The sequence below is a fragment of the Engystomops pustulosus genome, chromosome 6 (genome assembly GCF_040894005.1).
Source record: "Engystomops pustulosus chromosome 6, aEngPut4.maternal, whole genome shotgun sequence".
Taxonomy (NCBI): domain Eukaryota; kingdom Metazoa; phylum Chordata; class Amphibia; order Anura; family Leptodactylidae; genus Engystomops; species Engystomops pustulosus.
In genome coordinates this window covers 30,096,116-30,109,502 of record NC_092416.1, presented here as the reverse complement: position 1 = coordinate 30,109,502, position 13,387 = coordinate 30,096,116, and the positions used below count along the sequence as shown (strand labels likewise).

The 13,387-nt window shown below is 45.5% G+C and overlaps 2 protein-coding genes across 3 annotated transcripts in view; one reads left to right on the top strand and one right to left on the bottom strand.

The window, feature by feature from the left end:
- Window positions 1-8,704, bottom strand: part of SLC2A1 (solute carrier family 2 member 1) — a 58,598-nt gene extending 49,894 nt beyond the window's left edge. The window contains exon 1 of the mRNA XM_072155430.1: window positions 8,438-8,704. Within this exon, the coding sequence (XP_072011531.1) occupies window positions 8,438-8,524 (87 nt within the window). The 5' untranslated portion in view covers window positions 8,525-8,704. The remainder of the gene's footprint in view (window positions 1-8,437) is intronic.
- PHC2 (polyhomeotic homolog 2) overlaps window positions 1-13,387 on the top strand; it is a 149,462-nt gene that overhangs the window by 99,454 nt on the left and 36,621 nt on the right. The gene's annotated exons all lie outside the window — the stretch shown is intronic.

Below are 13,387 nucleotides of genomic sequence, written 5' to 3'. Positions count from 1 at the left end.
ACCATGTCCATCCCTTTATGACCACAATGTACCCAACATCTGATGGCTACTTTCAGCAGGATAATGCGCCATGTCATAAAGCTGGAATCATCTCAGACTGGTTTCTTGAACATGACAATGAGGTCACTGGACACAAATGGCCTCCACAGTCACCAGATCTCAATCCAATAGAGCATCTTTGGGATGTGGTGGAACGGGAGATTCGCATCATGGATGTGCAGCCGACAAATCTGCGGCAACTGTGTGATGCCATCATGTCAATATGGACCAAAATCTCTGAGGAGCTTCCAGCACCTTGTTGAATCTATGCCACGAAGAATTGAGGCAGTTCTGAAGGCAAAAGGGGGTCCAACCCGTTACTAGCATGGTGTACCTAATAAAGTGGCCGGTGAGTGTATATTGCCATACTAGACGTGGGTTCATCTATACTGTCCGGACTATATAATGCTCTGACCCAAATAGGTAGTAGAACGTCACGCACCCCTCTGGTCGTCCTATTGATTCATTTATTGAGAAATACTTACAACTTGCAACAAGTGGATTGGATGAAGAGCCGTGAGCGTGAACCGGCCGTCGTCCTGCACTTTGCTCCTCCCTCCTGTGTTATTTACCATTTTTGTAAGTTTTTAGCAATAAATGGATCAGTAGGTAGAGCAGGGTGTAGGTCTCTAGTAAGGTCAGTGGGGTAATAGTCTGCAGAAAATGTCATTATGGATCTGTCAGGAAGTAGCTGGAGCAGAACAATGTTCTGCAGATATTCACAAAGGACAATTGATCATGGATCTGTGAGTGAAAACACAGAACAGCACAATGCTCTGCAGATCTCTAGGTCTGATCGGTTCCATCTCTCTCACTGATCTCTGGAGATCTGCAGAACATTGCTCGGTTCCATCTCTCTCCATGTTCATCATTAATTCTGCAGATTATTACCTCAGGGACCACCCTAGAGATCTGCAGAGCATTGCTCTGCTTTATATCCCGCCTTATACATAACACATTTTGCATATTATTACATCACTGATCACTATAGATATAATAATCTGCAGAAATTCATCATGTATAGGGAGGGAGATGGAACCGAGCAATGTTCTGCAGAGCTATAGTGATCAGTGATGTAATAATCTGCAGACTATATTATGTATAAGGAGGGATATAAAACAGAGCAATGCTCTGCAGATCTCTAGAGTGGTCAGTGAGGTAATAATCTGCAGAATTAATAAAGTACATGGAGAGAGATGGAACCGAGTAATGTTCTGCAGATCTCTAGAGATCAGTGATGTAATAATCTGCAGAACACGCCACTTAGTGTCAGCCTAGAACTTTATTACTGTATTTCCACTGAATATTTGCTTCACTTCTGATATGTTCATCCGGTTATATAAGGGGCAGCAGGGCCCTGGTCACTATATACAAATATCTCAGCGCCCTCTGGTGGACGCCGCCATGGACTCCACAGATGGAGAACATTTGTATTTCACACTATTTTTGTGATGTACAGACGGTCCCCTACTTAAGGACGCCCGACTTACAGACAACCCCTAGTTACAGACAAACCTCTCTGACCTCTGGTGAAGCTCTCTCGATGTTACTTTAGTCCCTGGCTGCAATGATCAGCTGTAAGGTGTCTGTAATGAAGCTTTAGTGATAATCCTTGGTCCCATTACAGCAAAAAAACTTTGAAACTCCAATTGTCACTGGGGCAAAAAAAATTTTGTCTGGATCTACAATTATAAAATATACAGATTCGACTTACATACAAATTCAACTTATCTTGTACGTAACCCGGGTCTGCCTGTATACATATTTAGTAAGGTGATGACATTTCTAGCCGTATGATGTGCGTCTTACAGGTCCGGCAGTGTCTTGGCTCTGTATAGATTGGAGATGTTTTTATATTTATTGATCATCCGATCCTATTTTTACCAATTCATCCATGTTTTGTATAATTTTGGGCCACTACCCCTGGTAATTGGGAGATTTTTGGGGTTTTTAGTGGTTCCTTTGACCTGTTATAAAAGGATAACGTGTCCTTGACTTGTGACCTTGCTGCATCTCCAAGGTGAATGGCCGCCCTGTGACATAAGTGGTCGTGCCCCTCCCCCCTCGCGTGTGACTCTCCCATTACACGATCAATACATCAGCGACAGCAAATCACTGTATGGACTACGGGAAAGATGCTATCCTCCGTCACCGTGGTTTCCGACCTCGTCACTGTTGCCATGGAAAAACATTTACGTGCCTACATGCCAGACATCATATAGGAAGCGCTGGCTGTGTTCATCGTCTACTTAACCCTGCGTGTACCAGGAGACTGAGCAGCAGACTTACGCATGAAGACGTACGTCATACGCATCAGTGGACGAAGAAGATGTTACATAGGCTCATGAGAATAAGGGGAGGGGGAGGGGCCAGGTAGTCTGGGTGCCGCCCCTTTCCTGGAGTACAAACAATAATATAGATCACAAACCTGGCAGGATTTCTGTAAAGATTAGCTACAGAATAGAGTATATACAGCGATGGACAGAGGGGATACAGGGAGCCACACTCCTCCCTCCCCCCATTGTCATCTGCTGTCCCCTGACTTGTATTTCTCTTCCTGTGACTCATAGATGCGCAGAGGCCTCTTATCATATCCTATAATTGTGTCCTCCACTACTGCAGTAATGATAATGGATGATGGAAGAGGGGCAGGAGCCGGTATAGCCACTACGTGACACAAAGCTGTAATGGGAGACCATCCAGACCACAGCCCCTCAGATACCGGTACTCTGACCCTATAACACCTCAGATACCGGTACTCTGACCCTATAGCACCTCAACTACCTGCACTCTGACCCTATAACACCTCAACTACCTGCACTCTGACCCTGTAACACCTCAACTACCTGCACTCTGACCCTATAGCACCTCAACTACCTGCACTCTGACCCTATAACACCTCAACTACCTGCACTCTGACCCTATAACACCTCAACTACGTGCACTCTGACCACATAACACCTCAACTACCTGCACTCTGACCCCATAACACCTCAACTACCTGCACTCTGACCCTGTAACACCTCAACTACCTGCACTCTGACCCTGTAACACCTCAACTACCTGCACTCTGACCCCATAACACCTCAACTACCTGCACTCTGACCCTGTAACACCTCAACTACCTGCACTCTGACCCTGTAACACCTCAACTACCTGCACTCTGACCCTGTAACACCTCAACTACCTGCACTCTGACCCCGTAACACCTCAACTACCTGCACTCTGACCCTGTAACACCTCAACTACCTGCACTCTGACCCTGTAACACCTCAACTACCTGCACTCTGACCCTGTAACACCTCAACTACCTGCACTCTGACCCTGTAACACCTCAACTACCTGCACTCTGACCCTGTAACACCTCAACTACCTGCACTCTGACCCTGTAACACCTCAACTACCTGCACTCTGACCCTATAGCACCTCAACTACCTGCACTCTGACCCTATAACAGCCCCATACACCTCACTTCCCTGCACTCTAACCCTATAACACCTCAACCACCTGCACTCTGACCCTATAGCACCTCAACTACCTGCACTCTGACCCTATAACAGCCTCATACACTTCACCTCCCTGCACTCTGACCCTATAACAGCCTCATATATCTCACCTGCCTGCACTCTGACCCTATAACAGCCTCATACACATCAGCTCCCTGCACTCTGACCCTATAACAGCCTCATACACCTCAACTACCTGCACTCCAACTATACAACAGCCCCATACACCTAACCACCCTGCACTCTAACCCCATAACACCTCCACTACCTGCACTCTGACCCTATAGCGCCTCAACTACCTGCACTCTGACCCTATAACAGCCTCATACACCTCAGCTCACTGCACTCTGACCCTATAACAGCCTCATACACCTCAGCCCCCTGCACTCTGACCCTATAACAGCCTCATACACCTCAGCTCCCTGCACTCTGTTCCCCACACAACTTCATACACCTCACCTACCTGCACTCTGTCCCCTGCACACCATCATACACCTCACCTAACTGCACTCTGTCCCATGCACACCCTCATACACCTCACCTAACTGCACTCTGTCCCCTGCACACCCTCATACACCTCACCTACCTGCACTCTGTCCCATGCACACCCTCATACACCTCACCTACCTGCACTCTGTCCCCTGCACACCCTCATACACCTCACCTAACTGCACTCTGTCCCATGCACACCCTCATACACCTCACCTACCTGCACTCTGTCCCCTGCACACCCTCATACACCTCACCTACCTGCACTCTGACCCTATCACACCCTCATACACTTCACCTCCCTGCACTCTGTCCCCCGCACACCTTTATACATCTCACCTACTTGCATTCGGACACCCACACAGCCTCATACACTTCACGTACCTGCACTCTGACCCTCACACACTCTCATCTCAAAAACCTCACCAACCTGCACTCCGACCCCAATACAGCCTCACACACCTCACCTCTTCGCACTCTGCACCTCTCACACCCTCATGCACCTCACCTACCTGCACTTGGATCTCCGCACACCCTCAACTACCTGCAATCTAACCCCTGAACACACTCATACAACTCACCTCTCTGAACCCTGACCCTCTCATACCCTCTTGCACCTCACTTACCTGCACACTTACCTGCACACCTGCTCACTTACCACACATCATCTTATACACCTCACCTACCTGCACTGTGACCTTCTCCCACCCTTATACACCTAACCTACCTGCACTCTAAACCCTGTACACCCTCATACACCTAACCTACCTTCACTCTGTCCCCTGCACACCATCATACACCTCACCTACCTTCACTCTGTCCTCCGTACACCTCATACACCTCACCCTCCTGCACTCTGACCCTCATAAGCCTCAATCACCTGCACTCTGACACCCGGACACCGTCATCTCTTACACCTCACCTACCTGCACTCTGATCCCGAACACCCTCATCACAACTCATCTACCCCGTTTCCCTGAAAATAAGACACCTCCCAATAATCAGACTTTGGATCTTAAAATATAAGGCCTCCCCTGAAAATAAGACCTAGCGGCAGCCATTGCTGTTGAGTTGCCAAATGTGCTACAAGCAGCGACCTGGACAAAAAGGACACATTTAGGGAACGTGATATTGCCAAACCTGAGTGATTGTGATCAATAATTCTAATAGGAATGGAGTCACAAGAAATTCAACATAAAATTTGGAGAGTGATAAAGATGTTAGACAAGTTATTGACATAATGGTCTTTAAATAAAAAATGTTGCTTTTTGTTCATAAATTCCTCGATCGTTTATTGCACCATAAATTGTTGTACATGGAAATAGTCACCAGACTTTCTTGATGGATTTCAGGTATATTCATGGTATATTAAAGGGAACCTACCACCCCGATTCTACCTATAAAGGTAGAAGGGGTGGTAGGTGGATGAATGGGACATGAGGATAGCCCTTTTTTGGGCTAATCCTCACGTCCCGGGTGTCTTTTAGAAAACTTTAATGTCAGAATATGTAAATTTTTTTATGCGGCTACTGGGGCGTGGAGTAGCTGGCTATGCGGCTACTCCACGCCCCAGTATCCTTGTTCCTCCGCCTACCATTTAATCTTCGGCGCGCAGCTACGAGTAGCTGCGCGCCCTCGTCCGAGTTCCCCGGCATCTGCGGCCTTCTGCGCATGTGCAGTAGCTCCGGCCTCGCAAAACACCAGGGACTAGGACGAGGGCGCGCAGCTACGAGGAGCTGCGCGCTGAAGATTAAATGGCAGGCGGAGGAACAAGGATACTGGGGCGTGGAGTAGCCGCGATTAGTAGCCTCATGTCCGGCTACTCCACGCCCCAGTAGCCGCATAAAAATATTTACATATTCCGACATTAAAGTTTTCTAAAAGACACCCGGGACGTGAGGATTAGCCCAAAAAAGGGCTATCCTCATGTCCCATTCATCCACCTACCACCCCTTCTACCTTTATAGGCAGAATCGGGGTGGTAGGTTCCCTTTAATAAATGTTGATTTTTTTTTTTTTTTTTTTTTTTTTTTTTCAGCAATAAATGTAAATCTTGTTCATGGAAAAATAAGACATACCCTGAAAATAAGACCTAGTGCCTCTAATATAATAATACAAGACACTGGGGCTCATTTACTTATCCGGTCCTGTCACGATCCCGCGGCGAGTTCTCTGACTAGGATTCGGGTTCTGCCGACATTCTCTAAGGTCGTGCGTCCGATATCCAGCAGGTGTCGCTGCTGCGCCAAGGTCCGCCGGAGTTCACCTTCTTCTTCTCGGTGCATGTGAGTACTTGATTTTGCGAAACATTTCTTTTCTAAATTCCGCAGTTTTTCTGAATCCGTTGGGTTGTCTGACGCCCCTGATTTCTGTCGCGTGAAAGCCGGAATGATTGCGCCGGAATCCAATCGTGTGCGCCAAAATCCCGGCACAAAACCGAAAAATTCAGGTAACCCAACGGAAATGCGCCCGCGGAGCCCTTAGTAAATGAGCCCTACTGTCTTATTTTCTGGGGAACACAGTAGCTGCTCCAACCCCAACACATCCCCACCGACGTCACTGACCAGTTCTTTGTTACTCTCATATGCTCTTAGACCTCAACTACTTTCACTGTGACCTTCTCACATGTTCATACATCTCACCTAGCACACTGTCCTTACTCCTGTGACATACTAAATCTTCAGCTATTGATCCCTTCACACACTCAAGCACCTTTCTCCCTCATACAGTGACTTCTCACACAGACTCCTCATCCATTATTGACTTCACGTCCAATTGAACCGACTGACCGTCTCACCCCTGATACAGTGTCCTCACGTCTCACCCCCCACAAGCCTTGACTCCCCTCTAATACATCAAGCTGCCCATCTCATACACTAATACATGTTACAGTCCCTTTTGCTGACCATCAGAGCCCTCCTACATTTATAGCATTTGACTTTCTTACATCCCCATGTCCCACGTTCCTACATCTCACCTTCCCTATCCCTGCTCCCCTCACACCTTCCTCCAATGATCTCCTCACACAGTTCCCTGGACTGTTACTGCCCCCCTTATGCCCTGTGACAACCTCACATCCCTCATTACTATGGCTGACGTCACAACCCCCATACTCCTCACTGCTGGAAGGTTTAAAGGGAACCTGTCAGGCTTTTTGGGAGCAATTCCAATGCCAATACAGTTTGGGATTAGGGCTCAAACCTGCCACATATCACCAAAGTTTTCATTGTGCAGTCAATGGACATTTCACCTGCCAAAGCCAAGGTCAATACACCTTGTTTACGGGTTTCGGTGTATATAGGGTTGGATTTGTGATACCAGGGCGTGCCTAATGCACAGCTACACCCTAAATGGCAGAGCAGGGAGTCTATTGCTTCCTGTTCCACCATTGCTTTTAATTGTATCAGCCCCAAAAAATTAGTTGGGTCGCTTTATGAGATATGACACTACCGAGTGTATATATATATATATTTGAAGAAATTATAAAGCAGCACACAAGGTGAAAGTAGCAGTGGGTGCAAGCTCACCAAGACCAGACCTCAGGTCTTCCAATAATAATGCATGAAAAGTAAGCAGCACTATATATATATATATATATATATATATATATATACACACACACACACAGAGCGTGTAGGGGGACTATGCTACAGAATACATAGGCACATGAGCAGTCTATATGTCACACAATGAAGCATTGTAGATACATTTTTTAGTATAGTGCTGTGATGCTCAGCATGTACCATTTCAGATGCAGTGAGTGACCTTATAGATACAGTGTATGGCTCTGTGGGTATAGTATATGACATTATAGATGCATCATATGATTGTAGTAACAGGGTGTGACATTATACAAGAAGTATGTGAAATTATAGCTGCACTGTAACTCTCTTGTATAATGTGCAACATTACGGCTGTGCCATGATTCTATAGGTGCAATGTGTGACACTACAGGTGCAGCATATTACTATTTCGGTGCAATGTGTGCCTCTGTAGGTCTGGCATGTGACTATAGGTACAACTTGAATTGAAAAATAAAAGCATATGACTCTATAGGTGCAATGTATGACATTAAAGGTGGAGCACATGAATAAAGGTACAATGTTTGACATTAATGTCACACATGGTACCTATAGTCATATGCCGCACCTTTAAAGGTGCAGCATATCACTCAATAGGTGCAATGTGTGACATTATAGGTGGAGCACATGAATATAGGTGCAATGTGTAACATTATAGGTGGAGCACATGAATATAGGTGCAATGTGTGACATTATAGGTGCGGCATATGACTATAGGTACCAGGTGAATTGTAAAATGATTGCAGATGGTATTGTATGTGACATTGTAGAAATGTGCAGGAGCCATAGTTACAGAGACTTGGGGCAGGTCCTGCCTCTTACCTTCTTCTCCTCGGGTCCATGGACCAGGCTGGTGTTCTCATTGGCAGCGGGCTTAGGGGTGGGCTCCTTCTCCTCGGTTTCAGGCATTTTGAAGCAGCTATAATAAAGAGAGGAGACACCTGCACGCTCCTGTCCTGCCTCTGATCTTCCTTCTTCTCTCTGATGATGTCTTCCTAGCTCTCTAGGCTTCAGCCTCTTCTGGTCCTTTCCCGTTTCTCCTCCTCCTGGTTGATGTTCCCAGTGTCATTTTATCCTCCTCCTTCTGTGCCTTACTCCAGCTCCTCCCCATCACATCCTTGTGTATCTGCATCCTTCCCTATCACATCCTTGTGTATCTGCATCCTCCCCATCACATCCTTGTGTATCTGCATCCTTCCCCATCACATCCTTGTGTATCTGCATCCTTCCCCATCACATCCTTGTGTATCTGCATCCTCCCTATCACATCCTTGTGTATCTGCATCCTTCCCCATCACATCCTTGTGTATCTGCATCCTTCCCCATCACATCCTTGTGTATCTGCATCCTTCCCCATCACATCCTTGTGTATCTGCATCCTTCCCCATCACATCCTTGTGTATCTGCATCCTTCCCCATCACATCCTTGTGTATCTGTATCCTTCCCCATCACATCCTTGTGTATCTGCATCCTTCCCCATCACATCCTTGTGTATCTGCATCCTCCCTATCACATCCTTGTGTATCTGCATCCTTCCCCATCACATCCTTGTGTATCTGCATCCTTCCCCATCACATCCTTGTGTATCTGCATCCTTCCCCATCACATCCTTGTGTATCTGCATCCTTCCCCATCACATCCTTGTGTATCTGCATCCTTCCCCATCACATCCTTGTGTATCTGCATCCTTCCCTATCACATCCTTGTGTATCTGTATCCTTCCCCATTACATCCTTGTGTATCTGCATCCTTCCCCATCACATCCTTGTGTATCTGCATCCTTCCCCATCACATCCTTGTGTATCTGCATCCTTCCCTATCACATCCTTGTGTATCTGCATCCTTCCCCATCACATCCTTGTGTATCTGCATCCTTCCCCATCACATCCTTGTGTATCTGCATCCTTCCCCATCACATCCTTGTGTATCTGCATCCTTCCCCATCACATCCTTGTGTATCTGCATCCTTCCCCATCACATCCTTGTGTATCTGCATCCTTCCCCATCACATCCTTGTGTATCTGCATCCTTCCCCATCACATCCTTGTGTATCTGCATCCTTCCCCATCACATCCTTGTGTATCTGCATCCTTCCCCATCACATCCTTGTGTATCTGCATCCTTCCCCATCACATCCTTGTGTATCTGCATCCTTCCCCATCACATCCTTGTGTATCTGCATCCTTCCCCATCACATCCTTGTGTATCTGCATCCTTCCCCATCACATCCTTGTGTATCTGTATCCTTCCCCATCACATCCTTGTGTATCTGTATCCTTCCCTATCACATCCTTGTGTATCTGCATCCTTCCCTATCACATCCTTGTGTATCTGCATCCTTCCCCATCACATCCTTGTGTATCTGCATCCTTCCCCATCACATCCTTGTGTATCTGCATCCTTCCCCATCACATCCTTGTGTATCTGTATCCTTCCCCATCACATCCTTGTGTATCTGCATCCTTCCCCATCACATCCTTGTGTATCTGTATCCTTCCCCCCCAAATTCTTGTGTATCTGCATCCTTCCCCATCACATCCTTGTGTATCTGCATCCTTCCCTATCACATCCTTGTACATATAAAATCCCAGTATATGCCCCCTCCCTATAATATCCTGTATGTCCCTACAGCTGCCAGATATCGCTCTTTATATTTCTAGTCCCGATGTTGTTCCTATAAATTACCCCTTCCTATAATATATCTTCTTTTTCCGTCTCTTCCCTATACTCTCCCCTATATACTGTATCTGCTTACTCTACTAACCAGTGATACATTGAAGCCCTCTAATATGTCCCTGACTCCTTCATATCAATGTATATATGCTATCTCCCCTTACTATACCTATAATATCTGCTCTAAGCCGATTTCAAATAAGTCCCTGACCCAGTTGCCAAAAATGGGCATCTTCCAGATTCGAACCCCTAATGCTGGATATTATTTTGGTGCTATAGGTTACTCCTCTGACACTGTTGCGATGGACATACAACCCGGCTACAACTACAGTGTGTCTGCATGTTATGCCATGCTATATGTGGGTAATAATTGGTGTGTCTGAGGTACCGCCAGTAATCGGTGAAGATGGTTCTGTGTTTTAGTGTAATTGGGTCCAGTTATATCAACAGACTCAAGCCAAGCAGACTCAGCAGGTCACCAGCTATACTGTCCGCATCAGACCCAACACACCCATTGTGGATAAAGGTGCAGGGAAACTACCAGGTGGAGGTGACTGGAGATGGACTGGCAGCAGATTATGTGAGGCTCAGGTGATGAGGAGCTGCAGGGATAGCGATTGTCCCAGACTGAGGTGATTAAGACGTCGTCCTCAGAGCTGTGTCACAAGTGTCAGTAAAGTGCAGCTGACATCAAACAAGTGCCATAAGTGTCAGCAAAGTGTCACAGTCATCTGTGCTCTGAAAATGCTAGCATGGATTTGGGGGTAAGATGCTGCCTCCTTGGGAATAAAGGGCTGAAGTTCTACAGTAAAAGCTGAACCCACATAGACATAGGGACATATACAGGGATGTCATATAGAGGGGTATATACAGGGATGTCATATAGAGGGACATATACAGGGATGTCATATAGAGGGGTATATACAGGGATGTCATATAGAGGGACATATACAGGGATGTCATATAGAGGGACATATACAGGGATGTCATATAGAGGGGTATATACAGGGATGTCATATAGAGGGGTATATACAGGGATGTCATATAGAGGGGTATATACAGGGATGTCATATAGAGGGACATATACAGGGATGTCATATAGAGGGGTATATACAGGGATATCATATAGAGGGACATATACAGGGATGTCATATATGGGGACATATACAGCGATGTTATATAGAAGGGTATATGCAGGGATGTCATATAGAGGGGTATATACAGGGATGTCATATAGAGGGACATATACAGGGATGTCATATAGAGGGACATATACAGGGATGTCATATAGAGGGGTATATACAGGGATGTCATATAGAGGGGTATATACAGGGATGTCATATAGAGGGGTATATACAGGGATGTCATATAGAGGGACATATACAGGGATGTCATATAGAGGGGTATATACAGGGATGTCATATAGAGGGGTATATACAGGGATGTCATATAGAGGGACATATACAGGGATGTCATATAGAGGGACATATACAGGGATGTCATATAGAGGGGTATATGCAGGGATGTCATATAGAGGGGTATATACAGGGATGTCATATAGAGGGACATATACAGGGATGTCATATAGAGGGGTATATACAGGGATGTCATATAGAGGGACATATACAGGGATGTCATATAGAGGGACATATACAGGGATGTCATATAGAGGGACATATACAGGGATGTCATATAGAGGGGTATATACAGGGATTTCATATAGAAGGGTATATGCAGGGATGTCATATAGAGGGGTATATACAGGGATGTCATATAGAGGGACATATACAGGGATGTCATATAGAGGGACATATACAGGGATGTCATATAGAGGGGTATATACAGGGATGTCATATAGAGGGACATATACAGGGATGTCATATAGAGGGGTATATACAGGGATGTCATATAGAGGGGTATGTACAGGGATGTCATATAGAGGGGTATATACAGGGATGTCATATAGAGGGGTATATACAGGGATGTCATATAGAGGGGTATATACAGGGATGTCATATAGAGGGGTATATACAGGGATGTCATATAGAGGGACATATACAGGGATGTCATATAGAGGGGTATATACAGGTATGTCATATAGAGGGGTATATACAGGTATGTCATATAGAGGGGTATATACAGGGATGTCATATAGAGGGGTATATACAGGGATGTCATATAGAGGGGTATATACAGGGATGTTATATAGAGGGACATATACAGGGACGTTTTATAGAGGGACATATACAGGAATGTCATATAGAGGGGTATATACAGGTATGTCATATAGAGGGGTATATACAGGGATGTTATATAGAGGGACATATATAGGGACGTCATATAGAGGGGTATATACAGCGATGTCATATAGAGGGGTATATACAGGGATGTCATATAGAGGGGTATATACAGCGATGTCATATAGAGGGACATATACAGGGATGTCATATAGAGGGACATATACAGGGATGTCATATACAGGGACATATACAGGGATGTCATATAGAGGGGTATATACAGGGATGTCATATAGAGGGGTATATACAGGGATGTCATATAGAGGGACATATACAGGGATGTCATATAGAGGGGTATATACAGGGATGTCATATAGAGGGGTATATACAGCGATGTCATATAGAGGGGTATGTACAGCGATGTCATATAGAGGGACATATACAGCGATGTCATATAGAGGGGTATATACAGGGATGTCATATAAAGGGGTATATACAGGGATGTCATATAGAGGGGTATATACAGGGATGTCATATAGAGGGGTATATACAGGGATGTCATATAGAGGGGTATATACAGGGATGTCATATAGAGGGGTATATACAGGGATGTTATATAGAGGGGTATATACAGGGATGTCATATAGAGGGGTATATACAGGGATGTCATATAGAGGGGTATATACAGGGATGTTATATAGAAGGGTATATGCAGGGATGTCATATAGAGGGGTATATACAGCGATGTCATATAGAGGGACATATACAGCGATGTCATATAGAGGGGTATATACAGGGATGTTATATAGAGGGGTATATACAGGGATGTCATATAGAGGGGTATATACAGGGATGTTATAT